Raw genomic sequence first — 22,424 nt, forward strand, 5'->3', positions numbered from 1 at the left:
TTCCTACATCCAGAACAGAGAGATGGCAGATTTAGAGTCTTTCCTTCTCATAGAATTGATGGCAAGGATGACAGAGCCCATAGTAGGCTCCCTTCTTGCATCACCACATAAGACATTTTTGGAAAAGTTTTAAACTCTATCTGTGTTCCTTATTACATTCTTTAGCTTCTTTGTATTCGACCACTAGGAATATTGGACTCTTAGGAATATTCACCTCTTTCCATTTCCCTGTACATTTTCATAGTAACCACTTTCCAAGAAGTCAAATGTCTATGGAAAAGAAGCAATAGGTTGGCCTGTAAATCGAAGTTGATTCTACAGTCTAGTTGTTCATAGAACTGCCCTTTGTCTTGGAGTTTTATCAGTATGGCTCCATTTCCTAGGCAGTCATCTAATTAGTGCAGATTGTTATGACTCTCTAGAAGAGTTTCTCTTACTGTCCGCCTTCCTCTTTCCCTCTGTGGATTAAATTCTTTAGTGGAGATAGACAGAGTCTTTCGTTTCACACAAAAGATACTCAGTTTAAATGCCACTGGATGAGAGAGCTGGAAAACAAAGAGTCTAAAAGCAGGAAACCATTCAGGGTGTTTGGAGAAAAACTAAGGTCTGGTGTTAACTTGTCCAAAGATAGACCTCCCTCAAACTTTTGCACCTCAGTTTATTTCAGTTATACTTTTCTGAGGAAAAAAATATATTCTTAACCTAGTAACTGCAAGACCTAACTGCACCGTAATCTACCTCTCCTGCATCCACCACCAACTTCTTATTTTTACAGATTCTCTTACTATTTAAAATGACTCTCTAAAGATACCATCATTCTTGTCGTCAAAGCCTGAATAGTGGCTGAATAAACATGTCTTTTTTTAAAATTAATTTTTATTGGGGTATAGTTGCTTTACAATGTTGTGTTAATTTCTGCTATACAGCAAAGTGAATAAGTTATATGTACACACATATCCCCTCTTTTTTAGATTTCCTTCCCATTTAGGTCACCACAGAGCACTGAGTAGAGTTCCCTGTGCTATACAGTAGGTTCTCATTAGTTATCTGTTTTATACATAGTAGTGTGTATATGTCAATTCCAGATCTCACAATTCATCCCAAACCCCGCCCCCCCACCCCCCGGTATCCATACGTTTGTTCTCTACCTCTCTCTCTATTTCTGCTTTGCAAATAAGTTCATCTGTACCATTTCTCTAGACTCCACATATAAGTGATATACAATATTGTTTTTGTCTTTCTGACTTACCTCACTCTGTATGACAGTCTCTAGGTCTACCAACGTCTCTGCAAATGGCACTATTTCGTTCCTTCTTATAGATGGGTAATATTCATTGTATATATGTACCACATCTTCTTTATCCATTCCTCTGTTGATGGACATTTATGTTGCTTCCATGTCCTGGCTATTGTAAATAGTGCTGCAATGAACATTGGGGTGCATGTATCTTTTGGAATTATGGTTTTCTCCAGGTATATGCCCAGGAGTGGGATTGCTGGGTCATATGGTAGTTCTATTTTTAGTTTTTTGAGGAACCTCCATACTGTTCTCCATAGTGGCTGTATCAATTTACATTCCCACCAACAGTGTAAGAGAGTTCCTGTTTCTCCACACCCTCTCCAGCATTTGTTGTTTGTAGATTTTTTGATGATGGCCATTCTAACTCATATGAGGTGATACCTTATTGTAGTTTTGATTTGCATTTCTCTATTAATTAGTGACATTGAGCATCTTTTCATGTGTTTGTTGGCCATCCATCTGTATGTCTTCTTTGGAGAAATGTCTGTGAAGATCTTCTGCCCATTTTTTGATTGGGTTATTTGTTTTTTGATATTGAGCTGCATGAGCTGTTTGTATATTTTGGAGATTAACCCTTTGTCAGTTGCTTTGTTTGAAAATATTTTCCCCCATTCTGAGGGTTGAATAATATGTCTTATTCATGGGAGATAGTATGTTGTGAGGGAGATCATTCCAGTGTGATTTGGGGAAAAGCTGCTACCTACCATCAGTCTTTTGGATGGCAAAGATTTCCTTAAAAACAAAATCTATAATTCCAAATAATTTATGTAGATACGCCCCCCAATCAAGGATGTAGAGCTTAACTCTCCTCTTCATCTTCCTTAAGTGTAGACTGTGCTTGGAAACTTGCCTCCAGAGAGTAGTGTATAGACAGGAAGGGAAAAAGTAACTTTACAGAAACTTGGGAAACACAACTTTGGCCAGGTGATAAAGTTAACATCAACAGTGGTAAGTCAGGTTGATAGCCTGTGCCCTTGATAAGATATAATGAGAATAGCACTTCATCTCTGTTATCTTCCTCCCAACAACCCATAATCTTTGTGTAACCATAAATAAACATCAGACAAACCCAAATTGAAGGAGATTCTACAAAAAAACTGACTGATATTTCTTAAAATTGTCAAGGTCATCAAAAACAAGGCAAGTCTGAGAAATTATCATAGACCAGAGAAAACTAAGGAGTCAGAAAACTAAATGTAATGTGGTATCCTGGGATAGAAAAAGGACATTAGGAAAAGCTAGGAAAATCCTAATAAAATACTAAGGTTAGTTAATCATAATATATCAGTATTGATTGTGACAAAGGGTAATATAAGATGTTAACAACAGGGAAAATTGGGTGAGGGGTATACCAGAACTCTGTACTATCATTGCAACTTTTCTGTAACTCTAAAACTACTCTAAAATGAAACTTTTACTTTTAAGCTCATTTGGGTTTGGGAGATACAGTCAAGTAGGGGAGAGGAAAAGGAAGGAGGGAAATAAACATTTATTGAATACCATTATTTATTAGACACATCGCTGAGCATTCATCCATCTTATCTCCTTTAAAATCACAGTAAGAATCTCATACAGAGGAGGAAATTGAGGCTGAGAGTATAGGAAACATCTCAAGATTCTATAGCTGCTTAATGTGTAGCAAAATAGGGAATAAAGGTTAAGGGCAGCAGTAATCACAAAGGGTTAAAGGGTGCAAGGAAAGGAGGCAGAAGGGAGAGGGCAGACCCCATGGCTCTCAATGATTTTGTGAAAAATAGGTATGTTTTCTGGCCTGAGGCTTCCAAGAGAATAATAACAATTTTTGGAAACATGGCTTGTAGCTGTTAAGGTTGAGGTCTGTGACAGTGAATGTTAAATATATTTGAGACCATCTCCTGTTTCCTGACTGGAATTATATACAACTATGGACTGGTTTCACTTCCTGTGTTTTACTGATAAAAATTTTTCCTGTGGATTCAAGCTAATCTATCGATTCATATAACAAGCCTCAAAAGCACTGAACTTTTTTTTCTTTTTGCATTTTGGATACCATAAATGAAGATCCAGGCATAACACTGGATGAAAGAGCTTTTGACACATACCACTGATTAGCCCATATAATTTACACACAGGGCAAGGATAGTGTGCGTTTCTGTGGCATTTTCTTCATAGTTTTTTCTCTGACCTTCCAGTTTTTATGCGGACAGGACCTTTGCTTAACTAGCTTCTCCTCCTTCGTGGCTCTTACCCTTTTATACCATCACCTGGCTAGTAGGCATTTTATTCAAACATATAACTTGATTAGTGTAAACAATTGTCACTACTTAGGTCCACAGGATAGAAATTTTTTTTGTTAAAGGTGTATATTTATAGCCAGAAAGTGTCTGTTCATCCTTTGTGGTTGATATTTTGTTTCATCATAAATTATTTTCTTCCAATGTCAGACCATCAGAAGTTATAAATTTAGGTATGAATATAAGGAAAGAAATGTTTATAAGAAAAAAACACATAACCTTTACAATGGTGAAGTTATAAAAAAACCATTCAGTAAGTAATCACCGTTGATATATTTTTATCATGTTATTATTTTATAGATTGGTGTGAAGAAAACAAGTAACTACTCTATGTGCCAGGAATGTTGGTATTCCTTAATAAATCTGAATGTAAGCTCTTGTGATCTCATTTTAACAAAGGAGGAAAGCGAGGCTCAGAGATATTAAGTGACTTGTCCAAGCCTTCACAGTGTACAATAGGCAGAAGTATAAGGTCTAAACCAGAAAACACGTGGAAAGTGCCCGCTATAGTTTCCAAAATAGAGTTGGCACAGGATGTTAATTCTCTCTCCTAAGTGTTTAAAAGATAAAAATAAAATTAAAACTATTTTTGTTCTCAGAAAGCCCAAAGCCACACAGAACAACGTACTTGTTTAGTTGTGGCTGACCAGAAAAAAACTGTAAAAAAAAGTAATTGAAACAAAAGAATTGTTATCATATTGAAGTGTGTTGTTTAGAAGAGTAGTGAGAATCATTCTCGAAGCTCCATCATATGACGAGAATTTTCACTCACTACAAATCTTTTGTCAACTTATGTCCAAGGGGAAGCTGCACTTTCACAGAGCAAATGTGCTCATTTCTGTTGAAATTTTGCTGTCAAAAGGTACATTATTATTTGTTAGTATTCAATGCATATTTATAAACTAATCTACTCTATAGGGGTTTTGTCAGGATTACATGAGAAAATATATGTGAAGCACTTAGTGCCTGGCATATTGTAGAAACTCAGTACAGTTTTATTAGTAATATTATTTATTATTATTATACCTTGGAGCATGACTTTTAGAGTGAAGTATACTTGAGTTGATGTCCAAGGTCTACCATTTACCAGTTATGTAAATTCAGGCAAGTTACTAAAGCATCTTGAGCCTTGATTTCCTCATCTGTCAAAAGGGCATAATGATACTTTAAAGGTTGCGAAGATTTCTCCTTTGGTTTAATATAACACATTGGTTCCCAAAGTACGTTCCCTGGTCTACCAGCATCAGCATCACTGGGAATTTAGGTACATTCTGGGGCCCCATCCCCACCCAACTAAGTTAGAAACGGGAATGGTGCAAGTGGTTTATGCTTTGATAAGCCCTGCAGATGATTCTGATGCCTGGTACAGTTCGAGAACCACTGACACGGCACATGACTTGTCTCTGAGCAGGTGCTACTTACCTGTTAGTTTACTTTTCCTAGATACTGAGCTACCACAATGACAAAAGCACAGACAGTTTTTACCTTCACAGAGCTAACAGTTAAACAAACACAGAATCACATCTTGAATTAAGTTTTTGTAGACTTCCATTCCATTATCCATTTATCCCATGAAGCAAAAAGAAAACTTTTTAATTTTGTCCAAGACTTTGCCTGTAAGGGCATAATTAAGAGTCTTCCTTCCCATTATCTCATTGTGTGCATCATAGATACAATAATAAAGATCTGGTTTACATTTCAGCAAAATGAAAGTGAACCTGCAAACTCAAACTTTTAGATATGTTGTTAAACGCTGAAAAATAGATTCCATCTCACAAAGCCTACAGTTTTCTTGCAGATAAAAGAGAAACTGGAGCTTTTCCAAAACTGCAGAATATTCATTTTCAAGGGAAAATAGCAAAGAATACAAAATGAAAAATAAATGAATGGGGAGCCTTGAGTTTCTTTTGGTCCCTTTGCATAAAAGGAACATGGATTTATCTTGAACAGCTGTGTTTATAGGGTTTGCTGATCTGCAGCTGTACCAGCTGAGTAACAGGGAGGTTAGATTTTTTTTTTTTTAAAAAGTTAACTTGGAAATGTGCTAGCCCTTTCTGAGGAATTAATGATATTATACATTTTTTTTCCATCCTCCCTTAAAACCTGCTGTTGTAAAGGTGGTTTTAGGTCATTAAGCATTGGAAACTTGAAAGAACTACCTGAAGTCAATAAACCAGCTTTTCTTCTAGACCCTGAGAAATACTTTAGGGAAGAGCCAGAGGAGGAATGTCCCCAAGTTCCAGAGCTTCCATCACTTCCTGAAAGTAAGTCCTCAACCATCATACCATGTCCGTCCTCTCTCCCCACGAAACTCAACCAATTAAGAAAACAAAGTAGAAAAGCGTGAAAGTAACGTGTTCGCCTTGTAGGTTGCAGCGAAATGAAGTATGGTTTGACTGCTAAGATTTATAGCTCAGCTGCTGATCTGTGTTCTCAGAAAGGACAGCCAACAGGCCAAAATACATAAGAGGAATATTTTTGTTTTGCCACCTTTCTGAAGTCAGAATGCCATGAATATATATAATGAGTCTGCTATGAATAAGAACCCATTCCCCCCAATAATCTTAATTTTCAGATCTGATACCAGAGAAAGAGATATCCTAAAGCAGCTTCAGAACAGAGTCTCTGACAATCTGGTTTTGTTCTTTTCATGTGAAATCCTATAAATAGCAGCTCCTTAAAGTGTATTGTCTTAGAGCCTTCCAGCTGTTGTGCTAGGCTAATATGATGAGTCGACAAGAAAGCTTAATTTAGAAAACAGAAGTGAATGATCTCTGAGGATTTGGAAACAAGATGTGCAAAAGAATGCTCTATTTTTCGGACTGTTATAGGCTTCCAAGTGTCTAAGAGCTTGAAGAGTAATTTCTGTACAAGCATCCTACCTGCAAAGAGGGACCCGACGGGAGTGCAGGCAACACAACCTGCTCCTCAGCGAGGCACTCAGAAAGCATATGGACACTGCAGGGAACTCATTTAAAATAATTTATGAAAAGAGAAGTTTTCAACTTGTAACAGTCAAAAGATCAGAACTGCACTCGAACCATCTGAGATCTGTGGTTTCTAAACTTTTCAAATCCTCTGAGATGGGGGTTCAACATCATCCTTGAGAAATAATAACCCTTGTAGGAGGGAGGCATTGATGTCTACACTTGGGGAAGTTTAAGCCTCTTGTCTCTGCTTGGTTCCCTATAACAGCTGGTCAACATTTTTTTTTTTAATTCCACTTGTAAACAAGGTACAGCTGTCATTTCTCACCGCTATATTTCCAGTCTAATTATTATCAGCTTCCTTTGCTTTTTCTCAGTTTCTCTTTTCTAAATCTATAATCATTCATTTGCTCTCAGGAGGATCATCTATGATATCTGCTCATTTCTTCTAAAAACATGAATCCACGAACATTAGGGCTTTAAATAACCTTTAGTGCATCTGACTGGGCTTTCAGTCTATCAGCCTACTGCTTTTTCCCCAGGATGATTCATCTTCAAGAATAAACATGGGGAGGACTTATCTTGTCCTGCTGAGTCACAGATGGAAGAGAATGTGGGGAACAGACAGTAAGACAAGATCCAGGGAGCCAGAACAAAGTGTAAAGACGGTCCAGACATAGAACATGCAAGATGGAGCAAGGAGTCAGAATAGAGGCAAGAGAAATAGGAGAGAAGGAGGTTGCAGAAGCTGGAGAGCCAGGAAGTGGGTGAGGGCAGCAAATGCCTCTCCTCAGCCCTGGGAGCTCCTGTTTTTGTGAGGAGCCTTGCACGTTCTGCAGCAGGAGAATTCTCCTTCATCGGCAGATAAATTCTCCTCATGGGCAGGGAGGATGTGTAGGGGAATTTGGGGGTGAACGGCTGGTTGGAAATACTGAAAATACAAAAAACCCTCTAATACATTTTCAAAGAGAATGTTTTCTCCTGGATTTTTTAATATAAAATTTTTCTATAATTTCCACACCGTTTAAAAAAGATGTTTTCTCTCTTTTGCTTTTCTTCTTTGCTCCCTTTTAAATATTTCCACTCATCTGCCTTCTCTGCAAGTGAAAATAGTTCCTTTTTTAAAAAGTTTCACCGGCTTGAGGGGGAGACAGATGTAAACTACTGAGGACAACAGAATGCATGACACGTGCCACCACAAATGAGGTTCTGTGGACGCCTCAGAGAAGAAGGCAGATTAATTCTGCCTGGGGCATAAGAAGGAATTAGTGGAAGTCAGCTCTGAGCTGGGACTTAAAATGAGTAGGCGTTCAAAGGGTGAGGGAGGAGAAGAGGAAGTCAAGATCAAGGAAACATAAAGAAAGACACATTGTGGTTGAAGTAGGGCACAAGTCCAAATGATTCCAGGCCGGCTGCAATGGGTGACTTCAGATGGTGCCACGTTGACTGAGTTTGACACATATGGATAGGGTTGAGTTTGGAATGTGTTGAGTTTGAGGTACTGGTGCGCTATTTAGAAATAAGGGTCTGGAGAATGGGAGAGGATGGTAACATGCTCTGCATAATAGCAGTCTTCAAATAGCTGATGCAGAAATCGTGTTTGCTCCTGTGTTTGTTTAGCCCTCCTGGTGAATATTGAATGCCTTCTCTGTGCTGGCCCTTGTGCTGGGTGGTGGAGGCGCAGAGCTGACTTGTAGAGGCACAGCCTTCAAAGCTCTTGAAGACTAGTTGGGGAACTAGATAAGGAAACAAACCAGGCTATAATAGAGATAAGCCCTGGGTACTGTGGGATCACGTGGAGGTTCATAGATGATTTTTCAGAGAAATCAGATTGTGCCTGAGCTAGATATTAAAAGTTAAATTGATATTAGTTAGGTAAGAAAAAAGGGGGATGATATTTCTGGCAAAGGAACAGTATATGGATGGTGTGCTAAGGGAGCTATGAGTAGTCCCAAATGGCTGGGTTCTTGAAGGGACATGACGAGAAATAAGGCCAAAGAGGTAAATGGGGGCCAAATCATGGAGCACCCGGTGTACTGTGTTAAGGACTTTGGTATTTATTTTACCAGAAATGCGGAACCATTGGAATATTTTAGGCAAGTATTCTGAATTATCCCATTTTATCTCTTCTATTAATTCTTCAGTTTTTAGACCTCTTTGTGTTAGCCTTTTAGTGATTACTCTAGAGGTTACAGTACTTTATTTCTTTTTGGGGTACTAGGCTTCCATCTGAGATTATTTTCCTTTATTCAGAAGAAATTTCTGCAGTATTTTGTATAATGTTGGTCTGTTGATGAGTAATTTTCCCAGCTTTATGTGTCTGAAAAATGCGTTTATTTCATTTTGACTTTGGAAGGATTTTTTCACTGGGTTTAAAACCCTAGATAGCAGTTTTTTTCAACTCTTTAAAGATACCATCCCATTGCTTCCTTGCTCCTATAGTTCCTGTTTAAAATTCCACTCTTCATATTATTGTTGTTTCTTTGAATGTAATTTTTTTTCTGGCTGCTGTACAGATTTTTATCGTTATCCTTGTTTTTTAGCAGTTTTATCACAGTGGGCATAAATACACTTTTCTCTGTATATATACTGGTTGGGGTTGATAGGAATCCTTGAATACATCTTTCTTCAATGTTGAATAATTCTCAGCTATTATCTTTTCAAATATTGTTTCTTTCCAGTTACCACTCTCCAGTCCTTCTGGGATTGCAATTACACATATGTTGGATTTTCATTATATCACAAACATATCTTATGTTCTTCTCATTTTTCCATGTTATTTTCTTCTCTGGGCTTCATTTTGGATATTTTATATTGACTTACCTTTGCATTCACTAGTCCTGTCTCTTTTGCCAGTCTCTTTTAAACCCATGATATCAGTTCCCAATTTCAGATTTTATATGTATATGTGTGTGTGTATATATATATGTATATATATTTCTAAAATGCCATTTGAATCTTGTTTATATATATTCTAATACTCTGTTGAAATTACTTCTGTTTTCATCCATTTTTTTCCAAATTTTCTGTTTTCTTTAACATATTTATAATAATTTTAAAGTCCTGGCCTGCTAACATCAGTATCTGGGTAATCCTTGGATCTGTTTCTAATGTCTATTTTTTCCTCTTGGTCATTGGCCACATTTTCCTTCTTTCTTGCAAGTCCTGTAATTTCTGTATAATTTTTTATTATATGGCAGAAATTATGTGTTAAAGATCTACAGATAATGAACTTAACGTTTTTTCTCTGAGGCAGTGCACCCTTTCCTTAGCTGGACAGAAAGCATGAAGGGTGGATCATGTTAATCCAATTAGGGATGGAGTTTGGTCAGTGCTGGGTTATGGCTTTAGTTAGACTTCATTTACTTTCAGTTTCAAATGTTTGTTTTAGGCCTCTTCCTGTAGTGGAATATTGTGACCGCAGGAAACGTTAATCTGCCTCCCCAGTCCAATCCACAGCCTCCCACACTACCCCAGCACTCAGAATATGTCCTGTGGGGAACCCTGGCCACAGTTACAAAGTGTCTCCAAATTGCAGTCCATCACACCAACCCACACAGTCATCAAAAGCTCTTCTGATTTTCCCTTCCCTTAGAAAATCTGTCTATGGCAAGCCTGTTTCTTAGCAATGCCCAGACATGATTAATCCCCAAAGGGAAGAAAAGATTTGGCAATCTCAGCTCATCTGAGAATGGCTCTACTATCTCATGAATTTTAATTTGATAATATTTGTTTTCACAGCTCTCTGAAGGCTTTAAGAATATTATTTCTGTAATTTACCTTTTTTTTTTTCTATCTGGTGCAATGAGAAGGAAGACCTGCCACTATTTATTAAATCCTGTCCAGAAACAAAATTCCTGTTGAAATGTTTAAGCAGGCAAGTGACATGACCAGATTTGCATTCTAGAAAGCTTTCTGGAAACTGTGTAGTTGATGCATTATAATGGGGCTAGACTGAAGGCAGTGTATGTATTAGAGTGGTGGGAACTTGTTGTATGACGCAGCTATCTTCTTTTGAATTTTCACTTTGCCTTCTACTAGTTGTTTGTATCTGGATAAATTAAATAAACTACAAAGTCTCAGTTTTCTCATCTGTAAAATGGGGCTAATGGTACCTGCTTCTTGGAGTTGTGTGGGTTAATTTTAGCACAATGACTAGCACATAATAAGCACTCATAAATGGTAACTATTACTATTTTGAAGATAAGGGGACCCTAGAAAGGAAGTAACTATTAATTTGAGAAGTGTTACAGAGGTAGAATTTAAAGGATTTTGTGCCCTGATGAGATGTTAAGACATGTATGACTATCAGGTTTCCAGCCCGGATAACTGTGTCAAAGAGAGGCAATTACTGAGAGAGGGAATATAGGAGGAGAAGATGATTTAGAGTTAGTTTTCGGAATATGTTGAGTCAGAGGTACCTGTGGGACACCTACCAAGAAAAGCTAACACTTTTCCAAGAAACTGACTATAGTAGGGAGGAAAGAAAAAGAACGGTAACTGAAGAGCAACTACAGTTAAGGCATGTTTTAGAATTAATTTTATTTTTCAGTTCATTTTTTCTTCTGATTTTAGATATAATATATGCACATTATAGAACATTGGCTAGTAAGCAGCAAAGAGAATTCTAAAGAACACAGGAATAGAAGATCTAAAGAGAAGCCACTACTCCCAGGCCTGAGACAGACCAAGGAATAGGCCCACCTAAGCTAGGGCAGAGACCCAGACCTTGTGCAAGAGGGCTTATCGCTGTTTTGCCACCTGGCAAGTTGGCAGAGCTGCTGCAGATGGAACTTGCAGAAATCTGCTCTCAGGGGCATCAGGGGAAGCCATCCACAGGGAGGTGATGTGTCTCAGAACTCACTGCAGAGCCATCAATGGGCTGCAGGGGAGGCTGTTCACAGAGAGGAGTCACACTGGCGGCCCTCTGCTTGCCTCCTGGGGTATTACAGAAAGTCATTCATTGCATGCTGGCAGACAGGTGGCACTCTGCTGCAAAGTCACCTGGGAGGGTGGCAAGGGAAGCTGTGGCTCTGGAAAAGCCATCCTTGCATCACAGGAGTCTGGAGCTGCAGAAGGCACTGGAGGAGCTTGGTCCTGGGGAAGTCATGCTGTAGGAGTCTAGTGCTGGAGGAACTGCCCTGCAGGAGCCTGGTGAGGGGAACACCCGCTTGGAGAGAAATCCATTTCTCCTCCAGTGTCCCTCTAGTGACAGAGCTCAACATTGTACCAGCTGTCAAAGGAGAACCATTCACAAGACTCTGGTCCATTATCACGCAGCGAGCAGTGAAGAGTGGCGTTGGACCTCAGGGGCAATGCACTGATCATTGGCATAGTACCATCTTCCCTGGCTATTCATGCTTTTTATCCCACTCCTGGTCCTTTACATTATTTTATAAGCTTTGAAATCACAGTCATGATTCCTACTCAGTTATAAGGTGTTAACGGTTATGGTTGTCTTTTGGAGAATTTCCATTCATAGAATGAATAAAACTTGGAAGACTCAAAGCAATAAAGGTATAGTAAGGGCAAAATTTCAAGCATAAACCTGGCTTCAAATCAAGACTCTACCACTTGCTAGCTATATGACCTTGAGCAGGTCAGTTAAACTCTCTATGCCTTAGTTTCTTCAACTAATAATGGGCATCGTATTAGTTACCGTCTTCATAATGCTGCTGTGAACATTAAGTGAAATAACCCATGTGAAGCCCTTAGCACAGAGCCTTCACCTAATAAGCATTTGATACATTTCTTTATTGATGGTATTTTATTATTATTATTCCACTAAATGGCTCTTTGTTACAGGAAATATTATTGCCCCTATTTACTATATAAAGAGTCTCTGGCATAGACTCTGTGGGATAGAAAAAAGAGCATAGCTAGTAAAAGGAGGACCCTAGTTGAGAAGTGTCTGTCCCTGTTTTACAGGTGTCCATGTTATTAATATTTCTAGGTACAGCCTCCCTTGTTCAGATAACGTTGAAATCATAGCCCTTAGGCAGCCTATTCTTATGCGGCTTTCTAAAACCAGCTATTTCACTATAATATTACCTATTTTTAACACTTTCATTTAAAATTGTTCATCTCCTTTTTCGTAGGAGGCTACTGAATTTAAAAATTGTTATTATAAATGAGCACTTTAAAAAAAATCTCAATTACTAATACATGCCCTCCTCCACACTATCATTACAGAGTCTACCTTAAGTCTTTGCACTGCATTTTACACACATTCCTGAAATCTCCATAATTACAGTGTGCTGAATGTTCTTTGGCAATTGTACGATGAGAGGCATTTTGCCAGACTTACTTTCAACATTCTAAACTACCGCTTTGGAACTTGGGACAGTTTCAAACACCTCATAAGCCCCAGGTGACTTTTCAGTTTTACCTACTGTGTTTTTAATGTCCTTTTGTATTTTCTTTCTTTCCCTTTCAAGTTGAAACATCTTTCACACTCTCTCTTTAGCTTCCAAGTTGTTCCCCGTGGGTTCTCAAACAGCTTGAAATCCCTTTTTGATATGCTTTATTCAAAAAACTGGAATCTACTTAGAAGTGGCTCTGGGTCAGGTTTTGCCAATAAATTCCCCAGAAGTCATCATATTGTACCTATAAAATCTTTAAAACTTCCAGCGTAGAGAAAATGCTGCATTAGTGGTACCTCAGGTGAATTGTTTTGTTGTTGTTGTTTGTCAAAGACAAAATGTGCGGGACAATTAAAGAGAGGATTTTATTCAAGCTATTGCAACAGGGAGAATAGTCATTAAAGAGGAGTATCTCAAAAAATGGAAGGGGGCTTGAGCTATTGTAGAGACAGGTCAATGAATCCATGAGTCTTATTAGACTAGGGAGGAGGGTGAAGAGGGTCTTATCTCAGAAGGAGAGAGGGAAGAGTGGTCCTTTGCTGTTATCTGTTTCTGGAACGCAAGAGGGTCGGGCCATTTCTTAACTGCCTCCACTTTCTAGTTGCACAGGGTAAAGTTTAATGTTTTCAGCCCCCTTACTTTTGTTCAAGATGAATGATTACCGCTCATTGTTGAACAGCCCAGAGGTGATCATGAATCTTCTGGGTGGGGCAGAACAGTGTCTGAGAAGTGTCTCTCAGGGATTCTTGTTGGCATTGCTTCTGTAGAAGCAGATGTTAGGAGGGGGGGAAATTTGCAGGTAGGTACAAAAACTGGTGTTTCCAAGGAAGGGGAGCAAGTCAGTTAACACTCTACCAGATGAGACGGAGTTTGCGTATCCATGGTAACCTGCAATTTACAAAGAGGGGCAAAATAGTTCAGAAATGGTGAACTCAGCCAGAATCTGCCTACTCAGAAGGGTGTGCTAGAGACAATACTGGTTTTTCATTGATATACAAACTTACTCTCTATAATTCTTAAGCTATAGGTAGAAAGTATACACACAGGATTTTAGGAAAATCAACCTTATATATCTTTGCTTTAAAGTACTATCTTAAATCTAGTACCAGTAAAGAAAAAGAATCAAATATTGTGGAAATCTTCTTACTTGAACAAATAATTAAATACAAGAAGAATGCATTTATAGATATATTCATTTTTAGTAGGAAATGAGAGATTTCTACACATGATTCATGCCAGGAAGTCTTAGATAACTGAAGATCCAGACTGAGCACAAAACTCAGAGATATCTTAGAAGTAAAAAAATCCTTCCTATTATTTTATATCTTTGTTTATATGATATCACCATAATTTGAGTCCTATGAAACAGAAGTCATTAACATGTGAAAAACATTTTTTTAAAAGAGTCAACAGATGCTTCACATCGTATGTCATCAGGGAAATGCAGAGTGAGAGAACAATGAGTTATCACTACTACACACGCATTAGAATGGCCGAACTCCAGAACGCTCACACCACCAAATGCTGACGAGGATGTGGGGCAACAGGAACTCATTTATTGCTGGTGGGAATGCAAAATTGTACAGCCACTTTGGAAGACAGTTTGTCAGTTTCTTACAAACTAAACATACTCTTAACATGCAATCCAGCAATCATGCTCTTTGGTATTTACCCAAAGGACCTGAAAACTTATTTTCATACAAAAGCCTGCACACAGATCTTTATAGCAGCTTTATTCATAATTGCCAAAACTTGGAAGCAACAAAGATGTCCTTCAGCATGTGAATGGATAAATAAACTGTGGTACAGTTTATTATCCAGACAATGGAATATTATTTAGCACTTAAAAAAAAGAGCTGTCAAGCCATGAAAAGACATGGAAGAATCTTAAATGAATATTATTAAGTGGAAGAAACTCATCTGAGAAGGTACACACTGTATGATTCCTACTCTATGAGATTCTAAAAAGGCGAAACTATGGAGACAATAAAAAGATCAGTGGTTGCCAGGGGAGGAGGAGAAGAGGTGAATAGCGGGACCACAGAGGATTTTTTTAGGGCAATGTAAATACTCGGTATGATATTATAATGAAGGATATTTGTCATTATCCTTTAAATATCCTTAAACTGTGCAACACCAAGAGTGAAACTTTAGGTAAACAATGCACTTTGGGTGATAATGATGTGTCAGTGTAGATTCACCCTTACTAAAAAATATACCATTCTGGTGACTGACGTTGATAACAGGGGAGGGTTTGCATGTGTGCGGGCAGGGGATATATAAGAAATACTTGTACCTTCCTTTCACTTTTGTTGTAAAAATAAAACGGCTCATAAAAAAAAGTCTTAAAAAAAAGGTTGAACAGGTCCCAAGCACGATCATTTAAGAGCCATATGAAGACCACTAAAGCATTTTGATAAATTCTCACTACTTTGCCAATAACCTGTTGCTTTGTTACCTGATTGTTACACAGTGATGGCTGAAATTAAATGACAGCCTGGCCATCCTGATCTAGTCTATATTTAGGAATTAGAACCTTGACGTCAAAATGTGGGCAGTGGATATAGCCTGGGCGTCACCCAGGAGCATGTTAGAAATGCAGCATCACAGGCCTTAACTCAGATCTATGGAATCAGAATCTGCATTTTAACAAGACTTCTAGGTGATTTTTATGCACATTAAAGTTTGAGAAGCACTTACCTAGAGGACTTAGAATAGGATGGAGGATGTGAATTGAAGAGAAAGTTTTCAGAATACCGTATGTTCATAAACTAACAACAGCTGGTCATTGCAGTGCTGTGTTGACATAGTCGCTAAGTCCCTTCTTGCCAGGGTGCCTTTGTGAGGTTTGCCACTGTTGTTCATCTGATATATAGTTAGTCTCCAATTACGGGGCAAGGGAGGGATCAGATGATAAAGATTAACTTTGCTTTATGAAAATCACTGAATCATTTTATTTTAGTGAAAATGTTTGAATGCTTCGTGGCTACCACATCTTTCATTTTCATCGCTTTTAAAACACTTTTGGTTATCATTATAACAAGCCTTGTTGGGCAGCCAACTATAAAATGAAGTGATTAATGTATAGTGTCATCTTTTCCCAAGTAGGAAATAGGGAACATAAATGGTTACCAATAACACTTGATGTTAATTTTTAAGAGCAGGGGTTGCGGTAAGTGGATGGATATATAGATAAATGACACGGAGGACCAGCCTTCTATTACCATAATAGAGTCCCTCGGGTCTCTGGAAGGCAGGAATTCCAAAGTGTGAAGAGGGATCCTTTACAAGCCTGGAGGTATCTTCATTCATTTGCTCATTTATTCAACAAATACATTTTTGTGACCATCTTCTATTGTAAATACCAGACACAATGCTGGGTGCTAAGGGTATATGGGGTATAAAGACAAACAAGGTCTTTGCTCTCATTGAATTTATCACCTAGGGTCATGATAGACAATAAATAAATAACTGAACAGAAGAAGATACGTTTGGATAGTGATATTGATAAAAGGTATGAGGAAAATAAAGCAAGACAATGTGATGGAACGTGACTAAGGAGGGGCATCAGTGAAGTTCTCTCTGATTGTTGGGCTGAATCCTGAAAGATAAGAGGAGGCAGTTCCACAAACAAATGGGCACAGAACATTCCAAGGATGGGAGCAGAACTGTAAAGCTACTGAGGTGGGAAAAAGGTTGGCATATTCCAGGGACAGAAAAGTCAGCATTGCCAGGGTAGAGTGTGAGAGATGCTCACAGAGAGCCCAAGATGAGGGTGGAAGAATTAGGGATCAGTTCATGTGGGATGAGGTAGCCTGGGCAAGAAACTTGGGTTTCTTTTAAGTGAGAAGGAAGCCTTTAGAAGGTTTAAAGATGGGTCCATTTGGACGCAATGAGTCCAAATACACTGGCTGTTACTAACCCTTCTGAGTGAACTACTCACCAAGATTCTAAATAAGTTGTTGGACCCATAAGGCAAGAAGTTTAAGGCTTGAGGTCCCACATAACACCTGTGTGGGAACTTGAAGGTGCTTTAAGATAAGCTGTATATTTAAATAAACATAAATTTTCTTTTCAAGGAGACTCCAGTCACAAACCGCAGGAACCTTGACAAACCAGTCTATTTGTCTCAATAAGAATGCTTCGTCCTTCACGATGATTCTGCGTTAAACAATGCACTTTATGGCAAGTGTATCGGTCAGGGTGCAGGGAAACAGAACGAGCAGGACCATGTATTGAAATTTATGGCAAGGAATTGCCTTATGGGATTGTGAGGGCTGGTGGAGCAAGTCCAAAAGGAGTAGAGCTGCGCCAGGAGGGAAGATCAGCGCAGACTGGGCACAGGCTAAAGCTGTTGTCCACAGGCAGTGAAAGGAAGAGGACTGAACTCCATGGGCACAGGCAGAAGTTTTGTCCAGTGTTGGCATTTCTTTTCTGTCTTAGGGAAGCCTCAGTCCTGCTTCTAAGGCCTTCCAACTGATTTAAGTCCGGCTCTCCCAAATTATCCAGGATAATCTCCTTACTTAAAATCCATTGATTAGGGACTTTAACTATATAGGCAAAATTTCTTCAGAGCAACACTTAGATTAGTGTTTGATTGAATAACTGGGAAGAGCCTTGCCAAGTTCATCAAGAAAACAAGTCACCACAGCAAGGTTAAAGACATGCTTTTATAATCTTAAACAGGTTCAATAAATGGTTAATGGTTTCTTACATGTATCATAATCCACAGCAGACTCACTTATATGCAAACATTATGCCATTAACCCAGCAAATGCGGTTGTTACTCTGAATAGTGAGAGGAACTGATGACCATTATTCATTTAGAAGGTGTTCGGTTAATGACATGGCTTTCGCCACATAAAGGAGATTGCTAGTGAAGCTAATGTAGGTTGTTTTATAAGCCTTATCTACAAAGTCCCTTGTGAGTATTAGGAGTTGCTGGGAGTTTTAGGGTGTTCTGGGTGAAGAGAGGAAGCCAGGTTGCAAGTAGGAATCATTTCCAGGTAAGCATTTCAGGTGCCTTTCCTGAAAGAGATCTGAGAAGAAAAGGATTCAGCTCTACAAAACTCCAGTAATTTGTTGAGATTTATTTTCTCATTCTAAGTCCATAACCACTTTTATGAATAATTTTGTATTTGTAATTTTATGTTCATTTTCTTAAACAAAGCTCCCCAAATTGTAAGCTTCGGGCCCAGGAAACAGGTATCTACCCTTGCATATGAATTTTTTATCACTTGTTTTTTAACTCAGAAAAATAAATTATCCCAGAAAGATTATCCCTGTCAAAGAACTTGCAAAGGCCTATCGGTTAGTTATTGGTTTAATTGTCCTGAAACCCAGTCAATTACAATGAAAATTCCTTGTCTAGTTGAGAGACAAATCTCAGTAAAGCAGCTAGGGTTTATTTCAGAAGTAACATTTTGTCTTTCACAGTGGACCTCAGAAGAGCTCTGAGGCATTCAGAATGCCTTGTGATTCTGACGTGCTTACCTTCGGACAACAGAGGACAGAATCAACTAATGTGCAGAAATCCACACTATCTTGTACCACTGGTATTAGGCCAGTGGAAAGGGTTTTCATTTGTAACCTTGCTTATGAGGTAGGTCCAGGTTGCATTTTTGTCTTAATAAAAAACAGAATATGCTGTTTTTCATATACTTTCTTATATGAAAAACAACATATATTCACACTGATCAAATATTAGAACATATAAAAAATTATTCAGTGAGAAGTCTACCTCCCTTCCAAGATGCTGATCTGTCCAGTTCCCACTATCACCTATTTCTGGCAACCACTACTGTGAGTGTCTGTGTATCCTTTGAGGGTTTCTTCATGCATCTATGATTTTAGATTTTGATCCCCGCTTTCTTTTGATTTTGATTTGCCTGGTATACTTTTCCCATCCTTTTATTTCAAATTTTTGGAATCATTTTATTTTAGACGTGAATTGGGTTTTTGCCTTTGATCCAACTAAAAAATCCATTTTTTAAAATCATGAAATTGAGCACATTTAAATTTGTTGTTTATTAGACAGTTTGGTTTTGTATTTCTCATACTCTTTTCTGCTATTTACTGTTTATATATTTTTTGAAGTTTTCACTGGACCTGTAATCTTTTTCTTTGTTTTATTTGAGGGGGGTGGGTGGGTGGGTGTTATATGTTTGTTCTGGTAGTACCTTTATACTTATAGATTCATATAATTATAATTGTTGTCACCCTTTATTTTTCTAGGGCAGTAACAATTAAATCCATGCTGACTGATGATAAATGAACATGTTTCTTCATTCCCCCCCCCCCTTCCACCACACAATTTTGTTCAATAATATGATTTTTCTTTCTGCTTCTGTTTTGTTAAATTTGCTTATACGGCTATTACTTGACTTGTTGGTTTAAGTCCTTTGTCTCTCAGCTGTTACTGATCTATCATGAATGAAACTTCTTTCTTACTTTCCCAATTTTTGTTAATTGTATCATTTCTACGTTGTCAGGCATGTGGCATTTGCCTTCTAATTTGTCATCCTAAACTTTATGTTGTTTTAATCTCACTTCTACGTTAAAATATATTTGGTGCTCACCGCCAAATCTTTTCCTCAGTCATTTCTCAGTTTATGTTGTAGTAATTTCCTCAAAAAGGACTCTTGGGAACAATAGTCCATGAACTCCCTGCACGTTGAAACTATTGGAAGTTTTCAGATTTGATGGGCAGCTTGGATGTTTATAGTATTCGTACCTCACATGTTCTTTCCTTACTTATCTTGTGGGAGTTGCTCTCTTTACTGTCTACTGGTATTGATCATTGCTATGAATATATCAAATGCAATACATATATTTCTCTTCTTTTTTACTTTTTTTTTTTTTTTTTTTTGCGGTACACGGGCCTCTCACTGTTGTGGCCTCTTCCGTTGCGGAGCACAGGCTCCGGACGCGCAGGCTCAGCAGCCATGGCTCACGGGCCCAGCCGCTCCGCGGCATGTGGGATCTTCCCAGACCGGGGCACGAACCTGTGTCCCCTGCATCGGCAGGCGGACTCTCAACCACTGCGCCACCAGGGAAGCCCTATTTCTCTTCTTTTGAGTGGCTTGATCATTTTGCTTGGCTGCCAAATGATTCTGCCTTTATCTTTAAAGTCTAGTAACTTTAGTGGGATATGCCTTGTTTTTGACTCTTCTGTTATTCCTGGCACAAGTTATGTCCTTTTTTTTTCCCCAGAGCAGGAAAAGTTAGGTCTTTTATTTATATCCTTTTTGCCTCCAACTCCTTCTTTCCACTAGAGATATTGCCAAACTCCATCTTTGCCACAATTTTTAAAAATTGTCTCAGGCCAGTAACAAAGATCGGGCTATCTCTAAGCTATACAAGACATAAATTATACCAAGAAATACTAAATTTACCAAGAAATAAAAGGATCAGGATTTTGGAAAAGTGAAGACACATTAATAAAACTGTGATTGTGTTTGGAACTGAGTTACCAAAAATGCAGAAGCACGGCTGAAGCTCCTGCAGCTTCACTGATCATTTAAAAGTTCCAAAATATATGCTATGGGCTGAACTGTGTTTCCCCAAATTCCTAACCCCACAGCATCGTATAATGTGACTCCATTAAAGATAGGTCCATTAAAGAGGTAATTAACAGTATGTCCTTTTTATATATGTCAGGTTGTCTCTTATTTGAGGAAAGTTTTATTACATGACACTTTATAATTTTTCTGCTTAATTTATCTTTCTTAAGGACTCAGCCCATTTCTGTATTTGTTGGGTCTTTTTTTCCCCAATATCTATCATTTCCTTCTAATTAGTTCTGTTTTTAATTTTCATCTTATTTGTTTTTCTTACTCATACACTCTACACTTCCCATTGTGTTACCATGCAGTCTATTCTCACTTGTGATATTTTTTTTCCTGAGTTCTGCCAGCTGACATTTCATCACTTCCCGTTGTGTCTTCATCTCATCCCTGAGATGAAGGGACTTTTGCTCTGTGATCTTCTTTCATAGAGACAGGAGCGTTTTCAAATTTTAAAATTTAATTTGTGGCAAAATGCTTAGTAACAGTATTTGTCCAATGGCAACACGTTCCTGGTGGCGATCTATGTATTGATTAGTTTTGCTGCTGTTTTTAAAATTCGTTTTGTTTAGTTTTTAATTTTGCTTGTAACACATTTATGTCTATGCTATGCCAGTTTTTAAAATTTACCCTTTTAATCAATTATCTTTAATGAGTTTAGTTTTCTTAGACTTGAAATTTGTAGCAGGTCCCTGGGTGAGAGCCTGGGACATGGGATCAGTGTGGCCTTCAAGTTTTACAACCTACAGAGGCGGACTGCTTTTAGCAGAAGATGGCTCGTGGGTGTGATTCTTTATATAGTCCTGCCTCATATGTTTCGCTGAACCAAATGAGGTTGGGGAGAGCTTTTGCTCCCAGCCTTCTTCACCCCGTGTAGCATCCATAGATATAAATGAAAGTTACAGCATTTGGACTGCAGGGTGAGCCCCTCATCTTTAGTGAGCATCTCTTTGCCAGCACTCTCTGAAATGCTGCAGCTGCTGCTGGCCTTTTTATACTCTCCATGCGGATTGATTTATCTTGTGTAACTTCTGCCCAATCTCAGCTGTTTGGCTACCCTTCTTCATGTTATGTAGGCTGCAGGTTACATCTACCTTTGGGTTTTGCTGAACGTGGAATTTATTCGCAGAGTTACTTCCCCTCATTTTCTTGGTTTTTCTTGTATAATATCCAAGAGCAAAGGGGGCAAGATATTGACTTTTATAGTTATGTTTGTATGAGAAGTGGAGAGTTTTGTTGTTGTTGTTGTTTTTTAATCCAAATATATAAAGATGCCTCTATACTGTGAGGTTATTCAATGTTCATGTAGTTTCTTTGTTTCATAATTCTTGGCTTGGTATTTAAAGTACCCCTCAGTCCAGCTCCAATCTCATTCTACTTTCCTCTCCTTTATGTTAAATTGTACTGAATTACTCAGAGTTACCTGAAGAGTAGCTCTGTTTCTCCATACTTGTATTTACTTTGTTCCTTCTAGTTGACATTTCTTTTCCCCCTTGCAAACCCTTCCTCATCTCCATAGTCCTCATTATCAGTGAAAATCCTCTCTGGGCTTCAAGATCTATCTCAAATAGCGTCTGATTCTTCAAGCTCTTTCTCTGATCTCTGCGTATTGTTATAAGCTCTTTATATGTTTAACCACATAATTTACATTGCTCATATTCTCTTAGAATGGTATCATATTATAGATGACATTTTGGTTATTAGGCTACTGCTCCCACTTTCTACCAGTTGGAAGGAAGCCTGTGACTTAGTCATATTTGTGCCCCATTATGCCTGAGCACAGTACGTAATATATTTTCAATAAACATTTGTTGAAATGACAAAATTTAGCAAAAGGACAAAATTATTTTTTTGAATGCATGGCACAGTTTCCTTCCACTTCTCACTGATGCACATATAACCATTCATGGGGATAATTTGTCTCTTTTTCTTCTGAAGCCACAGATCCCTGCAGGTCAAACTATCTTATAAGGATGTGATTGCAGATGTACTTGTTT

At 38.3% G+C, this 22,424-nt stretch overlaps 1 protein-coding gene across 1 annotated transcript in view; it reads left to right on the forward strand.

Annotated features, from left to right (window-relative positions):
• WDR49 (WD repeat domain 49) overlaps positions 1-22,424 on the forward strand; it is a 172,525-nt gene that overhangs the window by 149,568 nt on the left and 533 nt on the right. Inside the window, 2 exon segments of the mRNA XM_029213739.1 lie at positions 3,724-3,826; positions 5,691-5,837. Of these exon segments, the coding sequence (XP_029069572.1) occupies positions 3,724-3,826; positions 5,691-5,837 (250 nt within the window).

This window comes from Monodon monoceros, unplaced genomic scaffold (assembly GCF_005190385.1).
Source record: "Monodon monoceros isolate NGI ecotype Baffin Bay Population unplaced genomic scaffold, NGI_Narwhal_1 Super_Scaffold_11, whole genome shotgun sequence".
NCBI classification, from domain to species: Eukaryota; Metazoa; Chordata; class Mammalia; order Artiodactyla; family Monodontidae; genus Monodon; species Monodon monoceros.